This window comes from Pseudonaja textilis, chromosome 7, assembly GCF_049901715.1.
Source record: "Pseudonaja textilis isolate UNSWEBS1 chromosome 7, rPseTex1.2, whole genome shotgun sequence".
NCBI classification, from domain to species: Eukaryota; Metazoa; Chordata; class Lepidosauria; order Squamata; family Elapidae; genus Pseudonaja; species Pseudonaja textilis.
Genome location: NC_141996.1, coordinates 2,132,859 through 2,160,059, shown reverse-complemented (window position 1 = coordinate 2,160,059; position 27,201 = coordinate 2,132,859). Strand labels below are relative to the sequence as shown.

The following is a 27,201-nucleotide window of genomic DNA, read 5'->3' as shown; positions in this document are numbered from 1 at the left end:
TCATATTCATTTATTTATTCAATTTTTTATTTATATAAAAAAAAGTTTCAAAATCCACATTTAATTGAAATGAGTTTATTTTCCAGCTGGGAATAATGAACAGCCAATTAAAAAGAGCCAGGGAAGATTATTATAATGTGATTATTACTGTAAGATTATTAATCTGTGCCAAAATGGAAAGATTATAAAATATCCAGGATGGAGGAACGGCTGTTGAAGGCGACAAAACTAGCAGAGGTGGCAAAATTGATTTAGGAAAGATCGATAACTGTATTTATCCGTGGCTGCAAATCCCTCATGGATTTTTTTTGCTCAAAAAGAAAAAAAAAAGAGCTTATGCCTACATGTTTTTGAAGATTAGGAAAGGTGGGTTATGGAAAGAAGGAAATTAGGATGTAATTTTAATGAAAAGAAGGACCAGGGGTGACATAAAAGCAGTGCTCCAATACTGGAGGTTTTTAAGAAGAGACTGAGCAACTATTTGTCTGACATGATATAGGATTTCCTGCCTGAGCAGGGGGTTGGACTAGAAGACCTCCAAGGTCCCTTCCAACTCTTCTCTCTCCTCTTCCCTATTCTAGTTCTAATTCTATTCTATATTATTTTCTCTTTTATTCTATTCAGGGGAAACGTTAAGCTATTTAAATTTGGTAGCTGGAGCAGGGGGTGGGGCTGGCTCCTGCATGAGGCAAGCTGTGTTGTGATTGGTTGTGTGAGTGGGGAGGGGAGGTTCCCTTTTTTCCCGCCTTTTTCTTCTGCTTGCCTTGTAATTTACCTCAGGATCTTCCCGCTGTCTTGACTGATGCTCCTGTTAGCCTAGTTTGCTGTATATATAGTTATAAAATATATTTATTTATATAAAACTACAAGTTCATCTCAGTGCCTCTGACTTCCATGTGGACACGGGCTGCGCAATTCCCTGACAAAAAATATAAACGCATCTAAAACTACTGTCAAGATCAGAAGCTGCTGCTATATAATTATTGTTTCATATTTTCTTTTTTTCACTATTTATTCTTTTTCTTTACTGTTTTTCCTTTCCTTTCAGTTTCTATTATGTTTTATATAATCTATATAATTCCATATATTTCTATTTTTTAATTTTATTTTCTTATTTCACTATTTGTTCTTTTTCTTTATTTCCTCTCCCTTCAATTTCTTTTGTTTTATATAATCTATATAATTCTATACATCTCTATTTTTTCATATTTTCTTGTTTCACTATTTACTCTTTACTGCCTTTCCTTTTCTTTCAGGACTTTGGCATCACTGAATAACTGGAAGGCGATCTCTTCACTGGGCGTCGACGTTCCACATTCGAACAAACAGCCAAAAAAGAGAGGATTTTCCCCTGTGCAAACTGCCAGATCTGAGTAGGCACTGGGTCCCATGTTCAAGATCCAGGGTGTCTTCCAGGAATTTTTCTCCAATGGACAGGGGTTCAAGTAGATGCCCAGATCTGCACGCTTCTTTAGGTTGGTGGGAAGGGAGATCAGCCACGATTCGGGAGCCTTTGAGGAGGCCAAGGAAGACTCAGACCCCCGTTGTGGAGAAGGAAAACTCACCACGCTACCTGGACAACCCTTACTAGGCGCCTCCACTGTCTGAGACTTGAAGGGGGCTTCGAAGAGGTGTCCACCATCTCTGCTGAAGGCTTCGACCCGGTATCTGTCATGGCTACGGGAATTGCAGTATAACACCAGGCTATTATTCTGGTCCATCAACTCAGCCATTTGGCACTCCAGTGTTTGCAGTGGTTTTTGGAGAAGGTGGCCCTTCTGCCATGTCATGAGAGGCCAGGCGAGGAGATGAGGGCCTCGATGGGAGTGATGTTGAGTTGGTCACGCCCAGCCAATAACATGACCACCAAGCCACGCCCACCAACTAAGCCATGCCCACAGAACTGGTTGTTTAAAAAATTGAATCCCACCCCTGGTTGCAGTGTACCGGGGCTCACCTGATCCCCTTTTGCGACCTTCTGACAAGCAACATTTCATGGGGAAGCCAGGTTCCCTTAATCACAGCCTGACTTATCAAGAAAGGTAGAAAAATAGGGGAAACTCACTTGACAATCCTCTTGCTGAGCAGTGGACATTTTGGGCTCATTTGTGGTCGTAAGTGGAGGACTGCCTGTAAACCCGTCTGGATCAATGCTTCACTTAAAAACTAGGATTTAATCCTTCTCTGGAGCTGATGGGCCCCAGAGAATCAGAATAGAGCTGTAAGGGACCTTAGAGGTCTTCTAGCCCAGCCCCTCTGCTCAGGCAGGCGACCCTATACTGTTTCAGACAAGTGGCTGCCCAGTCTCTTCTTAAAAGCCTCCAGCGATGGAGTAGCCACTACTTCTGGTGGCAGGCCGTTCCACTGGTTCATTGTCCTCACTGTTAGGAAGTTTCTCCAGGTTTCTTCTCTACCTGGATGAGCTTCCATCCGTTGCTTCTTGCCCTGCCTTCAGGTGCTTTGGAAGTGTCATGCCCCTGTCAGAGTCTGAATCCGAGGAGGAAGACGAGCAGCTGACAGGGAGTGGGAGTGTGGCTCCATGGGCTGTGGAGAAAACTGGGGAAGGGCAAAGTCTGGCTGGGCAGAGCAGGGGCGAGGTAAAACAAGGGAGATGGAGTTCAGAGAAAGACCCAGGCCCACCCCTTTTCATCCTAGGGCACTCGGGGAGGAATGGAGAAGAGAGCAATGTGTGTTGCATGGCTTACGGGGGGAGGAAAGGGCCCTGATTCCCTTCATTAGGCACACCTGGGAAGAGAGTTTAAAAGAGATGCATGCCAAGTGTGGCAGCTTCTGGGAGCAAATGTGAATTTATCTTGTGTTGACTTTGGTTATCTGCGTTCTGGGCGTCTTCCCAACCATGTTGGTTTTGCCACAACCTTCGAGCCTGAGATTCTTGCTCCTGTCCTGCCAAACTAATTCAGTTTGGCTTGTTTGGACTTTAAGTTACAGTTTTTGTTGACCATGTTTTGGACTTGATTCTCTGCAGCCCAAGGCTGTTCCTAGGACAGTTTTTCTCCAGCTCAGAAGGTAACCAGGACAGTGGGGGCAAAGTTGGTGCTAATAAGGGGACTCCCACTGATTATCTGACTGGGTTGCCTTGGTGCCACGCCCCTTTGGGAAATAAGTTGACCCTTCTTCTTTGGGGCAGCCCCTCAAATACTGGAAGACTGCTATCATGTCGTCCCCCCCACCAAGTCCTTCTTTTTTTAGACTGGCCAAACCCAAATACTCCAACCATTCTATATTTTTGCCTCCAGCTCTTTAATCGTCTTGGTTGCTCTTCTCTGCACTTTTCCCAAAAGTGGCCCGACTTGGAGGGAATTAATCCTTTCCTGCAGAGGCTGCATTCTGAGTTTTTAGGAGTTTTGCACCACTGAACAGCTGGAAGGCGATCTCATCGCTGGGCGTCGACGCTCCACATTCGAACAAGCAGCCAAAGAAGAGGGGATCTTCCCCTGTGCAAACAGCCAGATCCGAGTAGCCACTGGGTCCCGTATTCAAGATCCAAGGGGTCTTCCAGAAATTTCCCTCCAATGGATGGGGATTCAAGTAGATGCCCAGATCCGCACGCTTCCTTTGGTTGGTGGGATAGGAGAAGACCAGCCACGATTCAGGGGCTTTTGAGGAGGCCAAGGAAGACCCAGATCCCCGTTGTGGGGAAGGAAAACTCACCACGCTACCCTGGCAACCCTTGTGTGTTTCCTGCAGCTTCCGAGATCGGGTTGGCGCTTCGAAGCGGCATCCCCCGTCCTTGCTGAAGAGCTCAAGTCGGTATGGGCCACTGGTGCGGGCGTTACAGTATAACACCAGGCTATTATTCCGGTCCACCAACTCAGCCATCTGGCACTCCGACGCCTGCAGCGGTTTCGGGAGAAGGTGGCCCTTTAGCCACGTCTTCCCACCATCGTCACTGTAGAAGGTGAAGCAGTGAGGCTTGGTGCCACAGAAGAGCGGGTGTCCAAAGAGATGTGTGTGGATGTAGAAAGCGTAGGCTGGGATGACCAGCCGCCCGGAGCTCAACTGCACCCCGTGGCCGGGTCCCACAGCAAATGTGGCCCAGTTGCTCACATCATTTCCAATCGCCTCTTTGGTCAAGTCCATCATTGGGCTCCAGGTGCGTCCGCCATCTTTGCTGAAGATGTAGCCCAGCCTGGCTGCGTTTTTGCTTCTCTCGATCTGCTGTGTGTTTGTGATGTGGTCGAGAACACAGATGAAGAACAAGAAAATGGTGCCTTCCTTGGCGTCGTACACCGGACACGGGTTCATGGTGCGGTATTTGGGTAGGATGGCAGTGTCCAGAGTTTCCAGGGGTCCCCACTAGAGAGAAAGACACGACGCGGGTCAGATCTGAAACTGTCCCATTAAATTCTGGGACCATCATGTCGGCTTTCTTGGGCAAAGAGAAAGAAAAGACTTGGGACCTGTTTCTGTTCTTTGGCACTAAACCAGGGATCGGCAACCTTAAACACTCAAAGACCCAGTTGGACCCGTTTCCCACAGAAAACACCGGCAGCCAATGATTGAACAACCAGTGTGACTGGTTGGGCATGGCCAACTCGACGCCACTCACCCAGTTACATGACCACCCAGCCATGCCTACCCCGCCCGTCATTAGGTCAGAGAACTGGTTGTTAAATTATTTGCCCCACCCCTCCCAGCCACCTCTTGCCACACCCAGCCTCGGGTGTATTGTTCACTTTACACTCATTCTGTCTCTCTCTGTGTGTCTCTCTTTTTCTTTCTCTCTTTCTCTCTCTGTCTCTCGCTCTCTCTGGGTCTCTTTTTCTCTATCTCTGTCTGTTTGTCCTCTCTGCCTCTGCCTCTCTCTTTTTCTCTCTTTTTCTCTCTGTCTCTCTGACTCTCTCTCTCTCTCTCTCTTTTACTGGTCTCTCTTTTTCTCTCTCTGTCTCTCTCTGTCTCTCTCTTACTCGGTCTCTCTTTCTCTCTCTCTCTTTCTTTCTTTCTTTCTCTCTCTCTCTTTCTCTCTGTTTCTCTCTTACTCTGTCTCTCTTTTTCTCTTTCTCTCTCTCTGCCCGTCTCTCTTTCTTTCTCTCTTTCTCTCTCCCTCTGTCTCTCTTTTTCTCTCTCTCTGTCTCTCTCTCTCTCTCTGGGTCTCCTTTTCTCTATCTCTGTCTGTTTGTCCTCTCTGCCTCTCTCTTTTTCTCTCTGTCTCTGTCTCTCTCTCTCTTTTACTGGTCTCTCTTTTTCTCTCTCTGCCCACCTCTCTCTGTCTCTCTCTCTTACTCTGCCTCTCTTTTTCTCTCTCTGTCTCTCTGCCCGTCACTCTCTTTCTCTCTCTCTCTGTCTGTCTTTTTCTCTCTCTCTCTGCCTGTCTCTCTCTTTCTCTCTCTCTGTCTCTCTCTTACTAGTCTCTCTGTTTCTCTGTCTCTCTCTGACCGTCTTTCTCTCTTTCTCTCTGTCTTTCTCTTAGTGGTCTCTCTTTTTCTCTCTCTGTCTCTCTGCCCATCTCTCTTTCTCTCTCTCTTTCTCTCTTACTCTGTCTCTCTCTCTCTCTCTCTCTCTTTCTTACTAGTCTCTCTTTTTCTCTGTCTTTCTCTGACCATCTCTCTCTCTCTCTGTCTTTCACTCTCTCTGTCTTTCTCTTACTGGTCTCTCTTTTTCTCTCTCTGTCTCTCTGCCCATCTCTCTCTCTGTCTCTTTCTGTCTCTCTTACTCTGTCTCTCTTTTTCTCTGTCTGTCTGTCTCTCTCTCTCTCTCTCTCTGTCTGTCTGAGAGAGAGAAAGAGAGAGAGAGAGAGAGAAAGCCTGGGCCGTCCGTCAACCCTCAGATGGAGAGTCAACAGCCTTCAGGTCTGGAGGCGGCTGATAAGGAAGAGGAGGAACAGCTGGGTACAGTGCCTGTCATGCAGATACGCAGAAGGCAGAGGAGATGGGAGCAGTGGAAATCAAGGGGCCAGTCCTCAGGACAGAAGAGCTAGAAGGCCCATCTAAGCCCTGGGGATAAAAGGCAGGGGGCAGAGATGAATAGGTGTGGCAGATAACTATTCATCCACCGGACGGACAGACGGACGGACTTGTTTGTCTGTGTTGAGAGAAAATTTTTGCCGACACTGCTGGCACAGCTAATAAACCATTGCTTCAACAACAGAGGGTTTGTCCTACTTGGGGAGCTGGGTCAGAATAGGTGGGAGGTATAATAAACTGAGATAGAGAACTGGGAATCACGGATGCTTTGGGGCTGCAGGGTTACCTTCACGGACAGGCCCTCTTTCTGTCCACGTCGCATCACCAGAAACTTGGCGAATTTGTCCTGGGGCAAAGAGCGTTCCTCCGCAAAGGCCAGGAAGGTGGACTCCGAAGACAGGTAGAGCAGAGCAGGAATACGGTAAGTGCGGTCCTGCTCCTGGCGGAAGACGGTCACCTTCTCAGAGACCCCCAAAGTCTCAGCCATCTTTTCTGGAGGCGGGAAAATTCCAGGAGGGGGAAAAAAGAGACGTCAGATCACGCCAACATTTCTTTTTTTTTTTGAAACAAATTTTATTAATTTTAAAGACAAACAAAACATCATTAAACATTGAAAACATAAAACCTCTTTCCATTGTAAATCTTTACAAGGCAGATAAAACATTATTTTATACTGCATAATTCTAATTTATCCCATTTCCATATGGACACATAAATATCTTTTAACAAATTTCTCATTATTTCTCTTTACTCTTATTCAATTACATTTCTTTTCTATATTTATCTGTTATATAGTCATCATATTTATATTTCCCTCTGACTTGTTTGCAATTATTCTCATCTGACATTCCTCCAAGATTTTATTAATTCTCAGTCAAACATAAACACACAAAACACAAAAACATAAAACTTCTTTTTAGAAAGTAGCTTGGCCCCAGATCACCTCTCTTTGTATGGACTTCAATTAAATTCATGTTCATCTTATATACAATTACCTATCTTATTTACCATTCTATATCTTCTATATAACTCCTCCCCGCTTTTCAATCTTCTTAATTCTATTTTATATATTTCATCTTACTTTAAATCAATATACTTGTATCTTTTGTCCATTCTTTTCCAATTAACCACTTATCTCATTCTCAATAATAAAAAAAACCGCCAACATTTCCAACCTTCAGCAATAGAACTTTCAGCTCATCGGAATGCTCTGTTGACAGGGTTAAGGTAGGTGGACTTCAACTCCCAGAATTCACCACCAAGGGAATTCTGGGAGTTGAAGTCTACCCATCTTTGAGCCCCTGAGGTTGAGACATGTGAGGTTAGACCAGGGGTGGGATTTTACCAGTTTGCACCTATTCACTAGAACCAGTTGTTACCATTCTAAGCAGTTCGGAGAACCGGTTGTTAGAAGAAATTACAGGGCTAATCCTGTAAGGAAGGCAGGAAGGAAACATTCTGGTGTTGCTTATAGAAACTGCCTCTCCGTTAACCCTTATTACATTCTGGGCAGGACTAGACTTCCTGTCTCAGGAACTTCTCTGGAGTTCCCCCCCGCCACCTTTGCTGGTACTTTGCTTATGTGGAGTGACCATTCAAAGTTACAATGGCACTGGAAAAAGTGACTTATGACCATTTTCACACTTACGACTATTGCAGCATCCCCATTGTCACAAGAATCCAGGCAAGGAGATGCAGGCCACAATGTGAGTGATATTGACTTGGCCACACCCAGCCAATAACATGACCACCAAGCCACGTCCACCCAGTCACATGACCACCAAGTCACGCTCACCAACTAAGCCACGCCCACAGAACCAGTTGTTAAAAAATTTGAATCCCACCCCTGGGTTAGGCAAAGGTCGGCCCCTAAAAAACAAAGAGGAGGAACAGGCGTTTCAATAGAAGAAAATACCTGCCGGGGTTTTATGCCCTCTGTTGGGTTTTGAATTTGAGCTTGTGTTCTGATTGGTTGCCAGACTCCCACGGGGACAGGCAGGGGTAACTTTGTAGGTTGCCTTTTGGCTCCTGTTCTGACCTAGGCTTCCTTAGAAAGCATAAAACACAACTTTAGTTCCGGCAAAACCCCTTCTATTTCCACGGCTGTGAATTACATTCATTCCCAGCCCGCAAGGCTTCACAAACAGGCTTTCAGGGGGACGTTGATAAACACCCACCTTACTGCGCTTGGAACGCGGCCAGAGAACAAATGGCGAAGACGCAGGGCAAGGCCAAACTCGACACAGAGTCAAGCGGAACTTTTCAACGCTTGAATCGAACAGACGAACTAGTTGCTTCCTGCAAAAGCTCACATCCCGTTCGCTCCTCTTTAAGGTCCTATGGGAGGGGCCAATCATCTCCGAGGTGTGGCCTTACTCCTGAGTTGGCCCTGCTTTCTCAATTGTTCTTCTGGCAGCCCTGCGCATGCAGAACCCTCCTCCGGGCCTTCCTCAGCCTCCACACCTGGGCCAGGTTCCTCCCCAACCTCCTCACTACTTTCAGACTCTGCTGCCAGCTCCGGGCCACAACAGGTCCTAGGCTTGGTTGACTCTTGCTGGGTGAAAGGGCTTTGGGCAATTCCTATTATGGCTCTGCCTGAAGGGGGTAGATCTTTGTAATGTAGAATAGACCGGCCCAGGCCTTAATATCCCATTGACAAAGATAGGGGGGAAGGGGCTGAGTTTCTCCTTCTCTTGAGTTTCTACTTCTCTTTGAGGAGAAATATCCTCCCTTTTTAATACACCCTCGAAATATTTCGTTTTTTCTAGGAGAGGGGTGGGTTTTAACTTCCCACGAAGTCCACCTATCTTAAAGTTCCCAAGGTTGACAGACCTCCGTCTTTTAATTTATCTCTTTTTGTTCCGGTTGTTAAGGCAAGTCCTTGCAGTTCAGGGAAGCGTCTTAATCAGAAATCTTCCTTTTTTAAAAATTTCCAGCCTGGCAACCTTTCGGGAAGGGCGTTTTTTTCCACAATGGGCCTATTATCTAATTGCTGCCAGCATTTTGGGCGCCTCCTTCCTGCTGTGTGTGTGTGTGTGGGGGGGGAGAGGAAGACAGGGAGGGGCCCATGAATGGCAGGGGTCTCTCTCTGGAAGCAATGGTGGGATAGGGAGGGGGAAGAGTGGGTGGGAGGGGAGAGCAGTGGCCTCCACCCCATGGAAGGAGGGAAGGCAGCTTTCTGCAATTGGGGTGGGGGGTCATGCTTGCGCCAGGACGCCCCTCCCCAGGGATTTTCCCCCTCCCTCCCCAGAATCCCATGCCCTCCAGGATTCCTTCTCCCCCTTTTCTCCCCGTCTCCCTTTTTCCCACAACTCGAGAGTAGAATAACAAGAGTTGGAAGGGACCTTGAAGGTCATCTAGTCCAACCCCCCAAGCAGGAGGGTCTATTCCAAATACTAGCCTCTACTTAGGATCGAACTCACAGCCTCCTGATCGGGGAGGGAGAGCTCCACCTCTCCTGGGGTTCCTTGCCCCTCCCTCCGGAGCATTGACCCTCCCCTCAACCTCCCCTCCCCCGGATTTCCCTTCCCCCCTCCCTCTCCCCTGAATCCCCTCTACCCCTCCCCAGGACTATCCCTCCCCCAAAACTGTCCCTTCCTCCCCTCTCCGCTCCCCTCCGGAGCATTGACCCTCCCTCAACCTCCCCTCCCCCGGATTCTCCTTCCCCCCTCCCTCTCCCTGAACCCCCTTCCCCTCCCCAGGACTATCCCTCCCCCAAGATTGTCCCTTCCTCCCCTCCCCTACCCCTCTCGCATTCCCCTCCCCTGACTCCTCCCTCCCCAGCCCTCCTTTCCCCCCCTTAGGATTTCCCCTCCCTCGCCCCCCCTTTCCCCCGGGAATTCCTCCTCCCTCCCTCTCCCCCATCTCCGCGCCCCTCACTCACCGCGCTGCGGATTCGGCGGCCGCTGCTGCTCGCGAGGATCTGCAACGCCGGAACCTCCCCGGTTTTCTTCTCCTCCTCCTCCCTTCCTCCGCTCCTCCCCCGCCAGCCCTGCTCTACCGGGTGGACGTGCCTCCCCCCCCCGGGGCCCCACCTACCGGCCCCAGCAACCGCGGAGTTACGGGACTGGGGGGTGGGGTGGGGAGGAGGGATGGAGCCCGGCCGGGCGCCCGCGGGCGCCAGGCTCCTCTCGCAGCGCAGCGCCAAGCGGCTTGTGTGTGTGTGTGTGTGTGTGTGTGTGCACGTGTGCACGGCCACGGGGCTCGTGTGGAGTCCGCGGGAGCAAAAACTCGGGCGTCGGATACCCCCCTTATTGCAACGAATTTCGTCCCGCGGAAATGGCATCGGGTTTTTGCAGCTGAGCTGCACGCGAAACATCGGGACTTCGATAAGTTCTTTATGCAAGACACGCGTCGTATTTTCGAACGAGCCGGGGACCCACGTGCTTCGCTACGAATCTCTGTGACCGGGCTTAGTTTTTTGGGGGGAGGAAAAGAAGGGGGTAAAAAAATTCTGCCTCTGCCTACCAGCCTCCATCGGTATTCATCTGGCTAGCGTCCTGTCAGTGTGGGAGAGTTGAGGGCTGTTTGGAAACGGAAAGAGTATTTGCTGTTTGAGCAAGGAGGAGACAGCAAGGAGCCTGGGGCGTGGCTTAGCTCAACTGTTCTGTACTAAAGCTGCTTGGTGCTCTGCTTGTGTTTTGCATTTGGAAGGGGACTTCTTTTCAGGTGGGGAGGTGGAGTAGAACACCTTAGCCCAGTGATGGCTAATCTTTTCAGCTTGGCGTGTCGAAAATCGGGAAAAAGTGTAGCCTTCCTCGCGTCGTGTGTCACTTCAAGAAATATCAATGATTTGGTTTATGACGGACAGGGCTGGGGGGATCACACAGGGCCGTGAAACTCGTCTCCCTGGTCTCAGGGCTGCAGGTGCAGGATGTGGGGATCGGAAGGCCACCTTACAGGGCTGTGAACCTCACGGATCTCCTATCCTTCTGTAGCGTTCCTGAGGTAATGAAACGGACAAACCTCAGTTTATGGCGGTTAAAACTGGTTCTCTGCTGCAAAGATCTTGCGGCAGCGGTGACACCACGCCTCCACGCAACAAGCAGGGAGCAGGGATTGGAGCCAAGCACAGGCAGCCTCTACATGTGCAGTTTTCCCCACACCAACAGGCGTGTCAGTCAAAGTGCCTCGGCGTGTCACGAGGGACACGCGTGTCATAGGTTAGCCGTCACTGCCTTAGCATCAGAGCATGATGATGATGATAATAAATAATAATAAATAATGATAATAAAAAAAAGAAAAATAATAAAATAAATAAAAATAATAAGAATAAAAATAAGAATAAATAATAAAAATAAATAATAATAATAATAAATAAATAAATAATAAATAATAACAACAACATAGGAAATACTCTAAATGCTCTGAGGGTTATTTGGAAAAATCCTTTCTTAGTGAGCACCTAGAAGCCAAGAGGGCCAAATTTCAATTTTGTAGGCTTTACGGTTCTGGAGACTTTGTGGTGATGCGTGAGGGATATTTTGTTTTTATATATATATAGATAGATAAAGGCCTATAATTCTAATATGAAAAGATTTTTCTGGGGAGCCGCGATGTGTTTCGTGAGAAGTACATTCTGCACACGTGCACGGGTTGCATCGTACACACATGCGCCAGATCGACGCATCGGAAGGGCACCCCTGTTGGCGAAAGTTGATGCCTTTCACACAATGTGAAGGGAGAGTTTGCCTGCGGCCCCCTAGTGGTCACTCGAGGTGCTGCAGTCCTGAGTCTGATATGAGCAGTCCTTTACTTACGACCCCAACTGAACCCAAATGTTTCTGTCGTTAAGTGAGACGTTTGTTAAGTGAGCTTTGCCCCATCTTACAACCTTTCTTGTTAAGTGAATCAGTGCAGTGATTAAGTTAGTAACACGGTCATTAAGTGAATCTTGCTTCCCTGTTGACTTTGCTCATCAGAGGGTTGCAAAAGGGGATCAGGTGACCCCGGGGACAGGACAACCGTCATAAATACGAGTTAGTTGCCAAGCATCCAAATTTTGATTACATGACCATGGGGATGCTGCATTGGTCATAAGTGTGAAAAGCGGTCATGAGATACTTTTTCACCGCTGTTGTAACTTGGGTCACTAAATGTTGTAGGTTGAGGACCTCCTGTGGATACCAGTTGCCAAGAGCTTGAATTCTGATTATGTGACCATGGGGATGGTGCCGCGATGGTCGTAAGCGCGAGGACCGGTCGTAAGTCACTATTTTTAATGCTGATGCAATTTTGAACCCGAACGAACAAAACTTTAACTTTATTAACCATATCTTTCTTTTGACTGAAATATTCTTTAGGTGAGAGAAAAGGGGAGGAAAAGAGAGAAATGCGAAAATGATGGAGGGAGAAAATGAGAGAGGAAAGAGAAAGAAGTGAAAGAGAAAAAGAAGGGAGAGAGAGAAATGAGAGAGGGGGAAGAGAGGGAAACAAATGAGAGAGAGAAGGGGGGAGAGAGAGAGAGAAAGAAAAGAGAGAGAGAGAGAGAGAAGAAAAAAACCCAGACGGCTCTTTTGAAGACTGCTGACTTAGACGACCATATCTGGAAACAGAGGGTGACAAATATTAACTAAATGTATTTGAGGATGACATGACCATAACTTTTCACAATGCATCACACGTCTTCTTTTATTAAGACAAAACTTCACGCTTGGCCAATAAAGAATTCCAATTCAGAGAGACGTTTCGCTTAAATGTTGTCCCCCAAAACTGGGCCTTAGCTTGGTGTCGAAGCAGATGAGTCGCCAAACACACAAGGTGTGGTACAAGAATATACTTTTATTTTGGTATCAAGATATAAAGACCCTGGCTTTGAAAGCTGCCAAGGCCCCGATTACCACCTTACAGCAATTCTTACAGTCAAAGGGTGGGTCCCGTACACCCTCTGGGGAGTGCACCCCAAAGGACAGTGCCAGGAACCACTAAAGCAGTGCCAAAAGACTTAAGCCGGCCCTTTAAGAAAACCAAGAAGCACCAGCTGAAAGGAAAACTCAGAGCAGCCTGCTGTTACAAAAGTAACAAAGCTGACCAGGGAAACACTTAAGTAGAGCCATTAAGATAAGGGGAATCCGGCTAAAAATATAGTCACCAAGGTAAACCAGTTGCAACCAGCCTGCCTTCCGTTAAGGACCTGTCTCCTGCAGGAATTATCTGCAGACCCCACACATCCTGGACATTAACTGTTTAAATTTTTAATTTCTATAGAGCATTGCACACCAAAACAGCTAGGCACGAAGACAGCTTTTTCCTCTAGCGCCGTCACTCTGCGGAACACTTAATTCCCACAGCGCTGTCTTATGCACTGGGATGGTGGTCCCCAACGTTTTTGGCTTGGCATGGGGAGCGTGGAGAGGGGAGGGAGAGAGGGGATGGTGTTGTGTGAGTGGCAGATGCGGGTGCAAGCATGCAGAGTTCTGCGTGAGCGCCAACACCCTCCGCTCACGCGAATAGAACTTTACTCATGAGAGTAAAGCTTCGCGCACCACCGAGTGGAGCTTCGCGCCACACACGTGCTTGCCTGCTGCTTGCACAGCCTAGTTCCAAACAGCCTACAGTCCGGTAGTGGGCCACAGCCCTAGGATATCAAACCATATAGTAAGAGCTTTATTACCGTTATCCTTCTCATTTTTCCTATTACCTATTCCTTTAGCGTCTTTAGGACGATCCAGGAGAGAAGCAACCCGGAACTAAGGAGGTCATTTCCTAACCGTGAGAAGAATTAATCGGTGGAACTGCATGCCACCAGAAATTGTGAATGCTCCAACATTGGAGGTGTTCAAGAAGAGATTGGACAGCCATTCGTCTGAAATGATATAGGATCTCCTGCATGAGCAGGGGGGTGGACTAGAAGACCTCTAAGGACCTTTCCCAACTCTGTGATTCTGTTATAATTAAAAGCCAGCAGCTTAACACACAAGATGTGACGCGAGGAAGAGCCTGTAGGGCCTTCCCGGTCAGTTGCCAAGCACAGAACCACCCTTTACAGAGCTCCTTCGCTGAGGGAGACGTGCCGTCGGACGGACTTTCCCTCACACTTTCACGTTTCTCAGGAGCTCATCGTGGGTGAAGAGGCAGAACACGACGTCCTCGTATGCCTTGTGCTCTCCGCACTCAAACAAACAGCCGAAGGCAAGTGGTTCCCCGTCTTCACAAACAGCCAAATCCGAGTACCCGCTGGGTCCTTTATTTAGGATCCAAGGGGACGTCCACCTGTTCTGCTCCATCGGGGAAGGGTTCAGGTAGATCCCCAGATCCACCCGCTTCTTCTTGCTGGTGGGATGTGAGAACATCAACCATGACTTTGGACAGCTGGGCGAAGCAGACGATGGAGATGCCTCCGTCTCAGAGGTTGACGCGTTGGGGTCCTTCTTTGGGCCCGGATCCGAGGGGAAAAAACTCACAATGCTTCCTTGACACCCCGAAGGCAGTTCACACAACTGTTTGCAAAGGGCGTGGTCTGCAAAATGGCACCCACTGTCCGCGCTGTAGGCCTCGGCTCGGAATTTGTGCAAACTTCGGGCGTTACAATATAACACCTGACTGTTGTCCTTGCCGGTCACTTCGGCCATCTGGCACTCGGTGGTCTTCAGGGCTTTGAGGAGCTCACTCCGGGCCCAGGTTTGCCCGCCGTCGTCGCTGTAGAAGCTGAAGCAGTGGGGTTTGACCCACCACGGGAAGGAGTACCCCAACCAGGACTTGTGGACGTAGTAGGCATAAGCTGGGATCACCAGGCGCCCCGAACTCAGCTGTACTCCGTGGCCTGGTCCCACGGCAAAGGTCGCCCATTTCTGCGCCTCATCATCACCCATCACCTGTTCGGTCAGGTCAGTCATTGAGCTCCAGTGGCGGCTGCCACCTTCGTTGGAGATGTAGCCCAGTCGGACAGCGTTTCTCCTCGTCCTAATCTGATGCTGTTCCGAAATGCCGTCCCTGACGCAGATGAAGAAGAGGAAGACGACGTCATTCTTCTTGTCGTAAACTGGGCACGGGTTCATGGTGCGATGATTGGGCAGCCCAGCTGTCTTCAGACGGGTGAAAGGACCCCACTAGGACAAAATAAGGGTCAAAATTAGGGGTGGGCTGCTTACCGGTTCGCAGCGGTTCAGGTGAACTGGTTTGTTAATCTTATGGCCAGTTCGGTGAACCGGCAAATCCCACCCTCGGCTGGCCCCACCCACTCCTCCCAGGAGTCCCCACACAGCACGTTTTGGATCGCAGATTAGCGCAGGGCCATGTGGAGGCTTGTGGAGGGCGAAAAATAGGCATTCTGGAAGTTGCAGAAGGCTGGAAACAGCCTCCAGAGCAGGGGTCGCCAGACTTTTGGACCTCAGGGACCCCCAAACTCATCCTTTTAAATCCCGCGGACCAGAGACCCTGGGAAAATCCCCCCCAAAAAGTCTGCAGGGAAATCCCCCACCCCGTTTTCCTACCAATTGATTGTTCTTTATTTGGGATCGCAGGATACTGTCTCCAGCTCTGTTCTCAGGGGGAGAGAAAGAGAGAGAGAGACTTTTGGCTTCATGCAAGGAAAGCAGCAGAAGCTGCAGAAGTCTTTCTTTCTCTCCCCCAAACTCGGCCAGAAATGAGTCTTTACCGGCGCAGCCTCTTGGAGCAGGAGGCCTTGCAGGGTCCCCAAAGACTCTTTTCTGGCGGAGTTTGGGGGAGAGAAAGAAAGATTTTTTTCTGCTTTCCTTGCGTGCAGCCAAAAGCAGAAGAAGGAAGAAGCGGAAAGAAGCAGCCCAGTGGCCAGGCCAGGCGTGTGGGGTGCATGGGACAAGTTCCCCCTCCGCCCTTTCCCCCCTCCCCTCACTACCTCGTGTTGCTCGTAATGCAAGCCTTGTGTTCCCGCGGGCCATGTGGGCGGTGCAGCCTTGTGTTCCCGTGCAGCCTGGATTAATTGCTTTGGGAGGGACATTTCTCTGCGGACCACCAAAATTTTCTCGTGGACCACCAGTGGTCCCCGGCCCACTGGCTGGCGACCACTGCTCCAGAAAGCCTCCTGACCCGGAGGAGGCCATTTTTGCCTTCCCGGAGATTCGAGGAAAGCCTCCCGAGCCCGGGGAGGACGAAAATGCACCCCCCCCAACGGCCCGTTTTCATAACCAGGGTGGTGCAGGAGGCCAACTCGGCCACGCCCACCCAGCAACCGGGCAGAGAACCGGTTGTTAAACTATTTGAAACCCACCCCTGGTCAAAATAAGTCTGAATTAAGAACTGGGTATGTCTGGTCTACCGGAGGAAAGAATTTAGGGGCGATCTTCCAAGATCTGCTACAAAGAAGAAGGGATGTGTGTCAACTTATTCCCCAAAGCACCTGAAGGCAGGACAAGAAGCAACGGATGATGGAAGCTGTTCAGGGAAAGATCCAACCTAGAAATAAGGAGAAATTTCCTGACAGAACAATTAACCCAGTGGAACAGCTTGCTACTAGAAGTTGTGCGTGCTCCATCCCTGGAGGATTTTAAAGAAGAGACTGGACAGCCAGTTGTCTGAAACAGGAGACTGTTTCCTGCACTGACTGAACAGGGGGTTAGACTAGAAGACCTCTAAGGTCCCTTTCAACTCTGTTATTCTCTATTCTGGAAAGTCCATTGATACGGGCTTCTAAATCTAGAACCCTTAAACCCCAAGGAGAAATTTCAGGGGGTGTAGGGAAAATGGCGTCACCACTTTTATTTCCATATATGTTTCTATCCGCTATTCGTTGTTACTAAATAGAGGCAAGTTCTCAACGTGTGACCAACATTTTTGTTGTTAAGCGAGACGTTTATCAAGTGAGGTTTGCCCCATTTTGCGGTCCTTTCTTGCCGCCGTTAAGCGAATCACTGCAGTTGTTAACTTAGTAACACGGTTACTTACTTCCTCATGGGGGACGCCTTTCACTTAACAACTGCAGTGATTTGCTTAACGCAGCTAAAACGGGGCAACGCTCACTTAAGAACTGTCTTGCTTAGTAACGGGAATTCTGGCCTCTATTGTGGCCGTTAAGTCAAGGACTGCCGGTGACAACTGCCCATGTTAAGGATATAAACAAAGAAATTAAATTATACGATGAGGTGCCGATCATGAATCTGTGGATGAATGTGTGAAGAAATATAGAGGAAAAACATTCGTGTTTAACGATGCCTCTTTTACAGAATGTGATGCTATGTAAGTTGTGTTTCTGCTGTTGTAAGACTAAGCAACCTGAAGTAAAACGTAAGACGTTTAGTAAGCAGGAAGTTAGGCTGATGTTGCAAGAGCCTGATGGAAATTTGGAAACACCGGGGAATTATGTAAGAATGTTGCTCACAGATTTTAGTTCTGCTTTCAACACCATCATACCGTACAGATTAATAGCCAAGCTCAAAGATCTAGTTTTTCCAGATTCTATTTGTTTATGGATATTGGATTTTTTTAACAAATCGTCCACAAAGAGTTAAACTGAATGATTAAATTTCTACTGTCAAGACACTTAGCATTGGCACTCCGCAAGGTTGTGTCCTTAGTCCACTGCTGTTCTCCATTTATTCATCTGATTGCACAAATAAACATCCCAACAATAAGATAATAAAATCTGCAGACGATACTACGCTTGTAGGACTTATTTCTGGGGATGATGAGTTTGCATATCGGGATGAGGTATTACAGCTATCTCACTGGTGCAAAAATAATAATCTTCTATTTAACATTAAGAAGACCAAGGAGGTTATAGTGGACTATAGGAAAAAAAGAGCAGACATTCAGCCACTGTATATAGAGGGAGTTCGTGTGGAACAGGTTAGTAATGTAAGTATCTCGGGACCATCATTACAAATGACCTGACCTGGAGTGCAAACACCGCTGCTTTAATTAAGAAGGCACAACAACGGTTGTATTTACTAAGGATTCTTAGGAAACAACAACTGGCTGAGAGTCTACTGACTACCTTCTATCGGAGTTCAATTGAGAGTATATTATCCTACTGTCTCTGTGTATGGTTCTCGAGCTGCACAGTGGCAGAGAAAAAGGCAATTCAGAGGGTGATTAAGATGGCCCAAAACATCATTGGCTGCTCACTCCCCTCTTTGGAAGAACGGTATAGGAATAGATGTAAGAGGAAGATATTTAATATATTGAATGACTCCTCTCATCCGGGACATCAGCTCTTTGAACTATTACCATCGAGAAGGAGATTCAGGGTATTAAGAACAAGGATGACTAGATTTAAGAACAGTTTTTATCCAAGGGCAGTTTTGAGTTTGAATGCAGGGTCATAAGATTTTTGTGGAATTTAATGGCTGAGAGTAATGGGGCATTTACATTTTTAAATTGTATAGAGATTATTGTATGGTTTGTTGTGTTTAGTTTTTATTTTTCTTTCAATGGTGTTGTCCAGTTTTACTTGTAGAAGAGCACCTCATTTCGTTGCACCCGCTTGCGAGTGTAATGACAAATATTTTTTTTTTTTTTAATGAAATTCTCAGGTGTAAATTACTTACAAAAGGAAAAAACGGTGGAATTGTTATAAGTAAACTTTGGTTATTACACCTGAGGATATAAAGAGCCGAACCGAAGCCATTTTGTGTCTGCAGTTTGAACTTTTATAGCTTAGAACAGTTATGAAATGTGTTTTCCGCTAGGAATAATATTACAACTCTCTGTACTTGGCATGAATTTAGAGGTACGTGCTGTGGGGCGCTCTGTCATTAGAAGTGTCACATTCAAAGATATTAATGTTTTCTTATAATCCTCTGGAATTTGATGTTGAAAGTGGTCCACGAGAGGTTGGAACCTTTTATGAAAATGTATAACATCCGTATATGGAAACAGGACTGATTATGTAACCATGTGATTTGCTAAACTTATATAAGCTGTATTCACTAAATGGAAGGGTCTCCTTCCTCCTAGAAAATGTCATTTTTCTGGAGTAGAAGGGTCCATACTGCAGTATTTTCCCTAACAAAGCATCCTATGGATCAGATTATCAAAAGTCTATTGATTCATTTTTATGTACATTTGATGTACATTTTTATGTCACACATGCCTTCTCTATAGAGGAGCTTGACATGTTTTTATTTTTATTTTTTGATGCTAGCAGAGCGAAGTGCTAGAAACGGCTATATTTTTAATTTTGGAGGCTAACGCGACGGGAATGTGTGTGCCGTTTATTTTTAGCCGAACTTGAAACACAACTCCACACCCAGACCCACCAGTGGCAGAATATTTGTGTCCTGCACACTCGGCTCCAAGGGAAGGTTACCATCAGGGATGGGGGTTCAAAAAATTTCAGCAACCGGTTCTCTGTTGTAACTTTGAATGGTCACTAAATGAGTGGTTGTAAGTCGAGGACTACCTGTACAGATTCCAGCTGGAGCAGACGGTCCCTAAGGTATGAAACCAGGAGACAAGTGAGTTCTAGTCTTTGGAAGCCTTAGGAGTGAGAGCCGGCTGGGTGACTTTGGGCCAATCACCAGGAGACGGTGAGTTCTAGTCCCACCTTAGGCATGAAAGCCAACTGGGTGACTTTGGGCCAATCATCAGGAGATGGTGAGTTCTAGTCCCGCCTTAGGCATGAAAGCTGATTGGGTGACTTTGGGCCCATCACCAGGAGATGGGGAGTTCTAGTCCTGCCTTAGGAATGAAAGCTGACTGGGTGACTTTGGGCCAATCACCAGGAGACAGTGAGTTCTAGTCCTGCCTTAGGCATGAAAGCCAACTGGGTGACTTTGGGCCAATCACCAGGAGATGGTGAGTTCTAGTTCCACCATAAGCATGAAAGCCAGCTGGGTGACTTTGGGCCAATCACTAGGAGACTGGTGAATGGTTCAAAAATCACCCAGCTGGCTTTAATTCTAAAAGTAGAACTACAACTCCCCTTCAGCTGGTGATTAGTTCAAAGTCACCCAGCTGGCTTTCATGGCTAAGGCAGGACTAGAACTCAGAGTCTCCTAACTTAGCAACTGCAACGATTCCCTTAACAACTGTGGCCAGAAAGGCTGTAAAAACAGGGCAAAACTCACTTAAATGTTTCCCTTAGCCACTGTTGTGGCCCGCCAGTGGCCCGCGGAGCTGGCGGTAGACTCGGACAGTGAGGAAGTTGGGGAGGAACCTGGGCCAGTCCTGGAGTCTGGGGAAGGCTCGGACGAGGGCTCTGTGTTGGAGGCAGAGATGGGGCCAGGGCCGTCCGACAGTTATCAGCTGCCTTCGGAGTCGGAGATCAGTGGGGAAGAAGAACAGCTGGAGCCTGTTCCCAGTATGCGCATGCACAGAGCTGCCAGAAGAAGGGAACAACTAAGGAACAACGGTCGAGGACACCTGTATAGATTGAGAAGATCATGGCTACCTTTTGGGCTGCAGGGTTACCTTAACGGACAGGCCCTCCTTGAGTCCGCATCGCATCACCAAGCCCTTGGCGTGTTCGTCCCGGGGTGAGGAGCGTTCCTCCACAAAAGCCAGGAAAATGGTCTCCGCAGGCCGGTAGATCAGGGCAGGGATGCGGTAAGTGACGTCCCTATTCCTTGTGAAGAGGTGCCACTTCATAGAGTCCCTTGGAATGTCAGCCATCTTCTCTGGAGACCAGAACGTTCCTGGACGAAGAAAAAGTCATAAGTGCGAGGATCGGACATAAGTAATTTTTTTGTTTGGTCTCTTGGTAACTTTGAAGAGTCACCGAACGAACGGGTTGTAAATGAAGGATTCCCTGCACCCCTGAAAGATATTATAAATGATCGATGCTTGTGATTTTTATTTATTTTTTAAAATCTAAATGCAAAATCACAAGACAAGACTTGTGCAGGAGAGCTCGAAGCATGGAAGCAAAGATTTGGGAGAAAATCTCTGGTCATGTTCAGTGAATAAATCTGGCGTGGTTTTAGAGCAGTTTTCTAAAGTTAGCAACTTTAAAACGGGTGGATTTAAAACTCCCAGAAATCCCCAGCCAAAATGGATGGCTTCAACTCCCAGAATGCCCCAGCCAAAATGGATGACTTCAACTCCCAGAATGTTCCAGCCAACATGTATGTGCCAACTCCCAGAATTCCCTAGCCAAAATGGATGGACTTTGACTCCCAGAATTCCCCAACCAGCATGTGTGGTCTTCAACTCCAGGAATCCCCCAGCCCAAAGGAACAAATTCCCAGAATTCCCCAGCCAAAATTGCTGGGCCGTAACGCCCAGAATCCCCTAGCCAGCATGGATAGACTTTAACTCCCAGAGTTCCCCTAGCCAACACATATAGAATAGTTTATTGGCCAAGTGTGATCAGACACACAAGGAATTTGTCTCTGGTGCGCAGATTCCCAGTGTACGTACAAACAACAAAGGGACAAGTCATAGATCCTCAATCTTAACAATGCAATCATAAATCCTAAGATACAATCAGAGTGGATAAATCATAATATATCCATAGGAGAAGGTAGTAGGGAAGATGAGAAGAGGAAAAAAAATGAGAATAGCAGTGTCTGTCTGACAATTATCAGCTTCCTTCCGAGTCGGAGATCAGTGGGGAAGAAGAACAGCTGGAGCCTGTTCCCAGTGTGCGCATGCACAGAGCTGCCAGGAGAAGGGAACAGTTAAGGAATAAGGGTCGGCTTGGGAGTAAAGGCTCAGTTGGACGGAGAATGGCCCCTCCCATAGGGAATAAAAGAGGAGCGAAAGGGGAGTGAGGTTTGCAGGAGACAATTAGTTCAATTCATTAGGGTGAAGGTCTGTTCCTGACTCCTTGCCAAGTAATGGCTGCTACAGTGTGGCGTTTGAAAGATATTGGCCTGGCAACTCTCCCAGCCTAATAAAGGTCTATAATTGTAAATCCCTCTTGAAAGACCGTTTTGCTGGCACTTTGCTGGATGTGAATGAGAGGAATTCACATTAGCCTAAATAAAAGGGGTTTTGTCTGGACGAGGAGTCGGCTTTGTGATTTTGGGAAGCCCAGGTCAGACTACAACACGGCCCACCCGAGCTTCGTTTTTGCTGGCAGAGGCGCTGGCTGTTTCCTGGATTTCAGATCTAAGCACCCCGCAGTTGAGTTTGACACCCCTGTTCTATAGTGGCATCCTGCAGGGAAGCAGTTGAAAGAGTTGATGTCCAGGGCTCTGCAGATATTTTCACTGTCCTCTTTTTGGCTCATGCAGTACATAATACTTAGATCCTCAATGGAAGACAGGAGGTTGCAATTGTGTGTGTGTGTGTGTGTGTGTGTGTGTGTGTGTGTGTTTTCCTGCAGTCCTGTCGTTGGATCTCATTCCCTGCCCTGTTTTGATTGCTGTGCCAAACCAGATGGTTTATTTAGGTGCAAATGACAGGCTCGACAATTCCTCTGTAGGACTGTCTATCAACAGCTTGAGCTTTTGCCGTTGGTGCAGAAAGAACGTTCTTTGTGGTGCTTCTTTTCAAGGCTGGTGTTGATGTTCGGTGTCCATTTTAAGTCGCGAGATATTATAGGATCTCCTAAACATTTCAAGGTCTCTGCTGTTGAGCAAGTGTTGTTTATGTGAATGTTCTTTCTGCGCCAACTCAGGAAGCTCAAACTGCCCAAGGAGCTGCTGATCCAGTTCTACAGAGGAAGGATGGAGTCTGTCATCTGCACCTCTATCACTGTCTGGTTCGGTTCTGCAACCCAACAGAACAGACACAGACTCCAGTGAGGAGTTAGGACTGCAGAAAAAACAATGGCTACCAACCTGCCTTAAATTGAGGATCTGTCTATTGCATGAGTCAAAAAGAGGGCTGTGAAAATATTTACAGACCCCTCACATCCTGGACACAAACTGTTTCAGCTCCCACCCTCAAAACGACGCTACAGAGCTCTGCACACCAGAACAATTAGAAACAAGGGGAGTTTTTTCCCCGAACGCCATCACTCTGCTAAACAACTAATTCCCTCAACACTGTTCAACTATTTACAAAGTCTGCACTACTATCACTATTAACCTTCTCACCACTCCTTATCACCCATCGCCTCCCACTTGTGACTGTAACTTTGTCGCTTGTATCCTTACGATTTATATGGACTGTTTCCTAGTAGGATTTGATTGCTTATTGAACCCTATGACTATTATTAGTGTTGTACCTGATGATTCTTGACTAAAGTGTCTTTTCTTTTATGTACACTGAAAGCATTTGCACGAAGGCACATTCCTTGTGTGTCCAATCACACTTGGCCAATCAAAGGATGCTGCCTGCCTGTCTGTCTGTCTAGCATTGTGCTAGAATAGGAGGGTTTGATCTAAAATCTACTGCCATCTGGATGGATAGAAATAGAATACTTATTAATATAAGACTTGTGCTAATAAGATTTATAATAGAGGTAGAAGTTAGAAAGAGGGAAAATACCGGTACGTATATTCTTATATAACATTTTAAAATCAGTATGTAGATGAACAGATCAGAAGTTGAAAGATGATGGTAATTATTAGTAACTTATGATTATCGCTAAGTGGTATATCTTATGATTCTTGATTAATGTATTTTATTATTTCTTTATGTACACTGAGAGCTTTTGCACCAACTTCCTTGTATGTCCAATCCCACTCGGCCAATAAAGAATTCTATTCTATTCTATTAAATAGTGTTATTATGGTTATTAGTAATGTGTATTAAAATGTTGAATAATTAAAACAATGAAGGATTATATACAAGGTGGAGCAAATACTACAATGTTAACAACTTTAATCATAATATTTATAATGATACTATAATGATATAGGTTTGATTAATGTAATTTATACAAAATTCCAAAGGAGGAGTATGGGAAACATTCAAAAATCAACAAGAATTGAAACAGTAAACGAACAAAAATATACCAACTAATATAAACTTTGTGTTATTAAGATTTAGAATAGAGGTAGAAATTAGAAAGAAGGGAAATATTATTCTGCATACTTCTATATAATATTCTAAAATCAGTATGTAAAGGAAAGGATCAGAAGTTGAAAGACGAGTGTATTATGTACAATGTTACTATAACGATGTGTTATGACTCCCCTTCGAAATTCAAATGAACAAAACAGAAAGCAGCCGTTTCACAATTAAATCAAACGGAAAGAAGTCTTGCAAGATAACGGCTGGCAGAAACCACAGCATAAATCTTTACTCTGTCCGGCAAACCAGTCCTGGCAATAAATCTCCAGCCTCAGAGCTCTTTGCTGTAACGTCTTCACTCAAATAGTTATTTTGTTCCTGGCGAAATGTACCAGCCCAGTTGTGTCCTTTTATACTCATTAAGGCAACGTGCTAATTTACTGACTTGCCCTTCTCATTCGCTCCAGCTGATTTTGCCTTTTCAACCGTCTTCTATTTTTTACATTTAACCACAAATTTTCCAAGTTCTCATCTCCACTAGAAGACTCTCTCAAAACTTCCCTGTCAGCCATTCCCGGCTGTTGATCAGATAAGGAACCAGAGGAGGTCAAAAGTCCTGACAATTCTAATACATCAGGTCTGTCGTCCTTTGTCACGTCCCTCTCCTCATCCTGGTTATCAGTCCAATCAGTAAGCCAGGCCGGCTCATATTGTTCTGCCATGACCTCTTCACTTGAACTCATATCAATCACAGGAGCTGAATCCAAGCCCAGAGCCACAACGATGATGTATGATCACTGGGCCTGCTGATCTACCTCCTGTGACACGGGTTTTGTAATTTGTTAACTAGCATAGTTACTTTGTATTTTAATCTGATTGACATTCTTTCTTTGAAAGGGAGGTTCAGATTTATTAGCTTTTAACATTCCTAAACTGATAAACAAGCTGCCTTCGAAGATCAGTGGGGCAGATAAACAGCTGGAGCCTGTTCCCAGGGTGCGCATGCACAGAGCTGCCAGGAGAACAGTTAAGGAACCAGGGTCCAGTAAAGGCACAGGTGGACAGTGAACGGCCTCTCCCGTAGGGAATCAGGAGGAGCTCCAGATAAGAAAAAATTGTTAGTACAACTTGGGGCCTGGTTTCTCTCTTTTGGAAACCCTAAACCACCTTTCTCCTTACGATTTATTCCCCTTCAGACCTTCACTTTAATAAACATGTATGCCATTATCCTATCCAATCAACTGTCCCCTTTCAGATTTCTACCTTTTAATTAAACGTAAAAAAATTCCATGCCTGCATAAACAAGTGTGTTGTCTGGGTACAATTAGTGTTAAGATGTAATCATCATAACAATATTCATAACATTAATAAGGATCACATATTAATCATATTTGCTTATCCATTTTAGTGAACCTTCTTTATGTAATTAATCATTCTCTTACACCTTTAAAGTTTCTAACCTCTGTTTCTGCCAGTTAGCCCTTGATAAAAACAAATGCCATGTTTAAAAAAGTATTCGGTTTCTTCCTTCTCTTTAAATTTTGAGTATTAATCTATACCTTTCTGTATATAATAATAATAATAATAATAATAATAATAATAATAATAATAATAATAATAATAATAATAATAATAATAATAATAATATCATCTTCAGTGAGATTCACAGCCTTTGGGGCTGGTTGGTAGCTCAACAGATTGAGTCCTAACCAAGGACCTCCTCCTCCCCACCCCTCCCTCTTCCTCTTCCTCTTCCTCCTCCTCCTCCTCATTAGTAATAGTATTACATTTTCCTCTGTAGGGATCTCTTCGTTTCTCTCCACTGTTGTGCAAACACAATTCCAGCTGCTGTTAATCCGTGTAAAAATTAGATAAGGTTTAAAAGCAGATCGCTGGGTGGTGCCCGCTCCCCAGCTGGGTCTGTCGACCTCCAGCCTCGCCTTGCCATGCCAGGGTCTCCTCCGGATCCCCTTCCCACTTGGTGGGGGTAGGAAGCCCACCAACCCACCCTTTTGGGGTGTTACTCACCGCCCAGCGGAGCCCTCGGAGCAAAAGGCGACCCTTGCAAGCAAGAAAGCCCAAGGAAGCGGACTTTGCAACACGGAGCAGCAAGCGGGGCCGGGGGGGGGAGTCTCGGGTCGGGACGCACCCCCCGTCCTCGCCGAGGCTTGCTTCCAATTGCGGAGGGTCCAACCAGGCTGGACAGTTGCAAAGGGCTGGGAAAGGCTGCCCAAGTCACGAGGTGCCCGCGGGCGCCACCGGCTAGGGAGCACCGATCGGGTTGCAGAAGGTCGAACCTTCCCTCGGAGCGCCGCCCCCCCTCCCGGGCCACGCCCACTCAAGCCTTTCTCTTCCCTCGGGAACCGGGCAAGCGCTTTCTGCGGTTTAACCTGGGGGGGGGGTCTCCAAGCTCGGCCCCTTTAAGACTGGTGGACTTCAACTCCCAGAATTCCTCAGCCAGCTTTGCTTAAGTCTTAAAGGGGCCAAGCTTGGAGACCCACCTCCTTTGCTGGCTGAGGAATTCTGGGAGTTGAAGTCCACAAGTCTTTTTGGGGTTTTTTTTTTTTTTGGACAATTGAATAATTTTGTATTTATTGACATTTAAATACATCTATCATTTCAATATTTTTGTACACTATATAGGTAGAAGATTCCATTTTGGCAACATGTCATATTGTACTGTTTAGAAAACATAGATTAAAATATTTTTTCAGTAGAATCAATGTAAAATGATTAAAAACTTTAATCAGGAGAAGCTCAAAGCTATGAAAAACAATTGCTTAAGGTGTGTATATTTGCATTTGTATTCCATGAATAAAAGGACATCAATTTCTGATAATAATATAATTATGGATTATTATTTTTAAAATTTTTTATTGAAAATTAAGGTTTAAAAACATTTGAACGTGGTGATCTTTTGACATATATCAGCAGTCTTTACATTGTTATAATATCAGAATGTCATCAAACAATATAACAGGGGTCTCCAACAGTCGCTATATATGTATATGTATATGTATATGTATATGTATAGATAGATAGATAGATAGATAAATAGATAGATAGATAGATAATGGTATTCAGCTTTGTTCGGGTATTTTCCCACGTCATTATAGTTGTGCTTTTAAAGTTGTAGCAACATTTTGGCAGAATCTCATCTGCCATCATCAGGCTTCTGGCAGATGAGATTCTGCTGAAACGTTGCTACAACTTTAAAAGCACAACTATAATGACGCATGGGAAAATACTGAACAAAGGGGGTGTGACTTGATTGGGTGGGGGCTTGGCTGTGTTCTGATGGGGTGGGGGTGTGTTCTCATTGGTTGTGGGGCTGGCTGTGTTCTGATTGGTTGGGGGGTTGGCTCTGTTCTGATTGGCTGGAGGTGTGTTCTGTTTGGGTGGGGGCTCGGTTGTGCTCAGGTTAGTCTTAGTTGCTGGGGGATTTGAGCTGGTGAGCTGTGATCTTGCTGTTTTGCTTCGCATTCGTGGTCGTGCTGCATCTTCATGGTGGGCGTCA

At 46.4% G+C, this 27,201-nt stretch overlaps 2 protein-coding genes and 1 pseudogene across 7 annotated transcripts; all 3 read right to left on the bottom strand.

Moving 5' to 3' along the window:
* LOC113451251 (sialidase-3-like) lies at positions 1-20,388 on the bottom strand. 5 transcript variants are annotated; one of them, XM_087937829.1, is made up of 4 exons: positions 9,808-10,094; positions 7,840-7,971; positions 6,211-6,416; positions 1-4,317 (listed from the first exon to the last, which is right to left on the bottom strand). In XM_087937829.1, exons 3-4 carry the CDS (start codon positions 6,409-6,411, stop codon positions 3,322-3,324), a joined length of 1,197 nt encoding a protein of 398 aa, XP_087793955.1. In that variant the 5' UTR covers positions 6,412-6,416; positions 7,840-7,971; positions 9,808-10,094; the 3' UTR covers positions 1-3,321. The 5 variants fall into 5 exon arrangements, with proteins under 5 accessions (XP_087793955.1, XP_087793956.1, XP_087793957.1 ...); XM_087937830.1 differs by lacking the exons at positions 7,840-7,971; positions 9,808-10,094 and adding an exon at positions 20,250-20,388; XM_087937831.1 differs by lacking the exons at positions 7,840-7,971; positions 9,808-10,094 and adding an exon at positions 20,230-20,369.
* Positions 1,233-1,733, bottom strand: LOC148125219 (sialidase-3 pseudogene; annotated as a pseudogene).
* On the bottom strand, positions 12,685-25,984 carry NEU3 (neuraminidase 3). 2 transcript variants are annotated; one of them, XM_026722622.2, is made up of 3 exons: positions 25,713-25,984; positions 20,250-20,473; positions 12,685-14,971 (listed from the first exon to the last, which is right to left on the bottom strand). In XM_026722622.2, exons 2-3 carry the CDS (start codon positions 20,448-20,450, stop codon positions 13,955-13,957), a joined length of 1,218 nt encoding a protein of 405 aa, XP_026578407.2. In that variant the 5' UTR covers positions 20,451-20,473; positions 25,713-25,984; the 3' UTR covers positions 12,685-13,954. The 2 variants fall into 2 exon arrangements, with proteins under 2 accessions (XP_026578407.2, XP_087793954.1); XM_087937828.1 differs by having other exon boundaries at positions 20,250-20,469; positions 25,725-25,896.
* Positions 25,985-27,201: the final 1,217 nt, after the last annotated feature.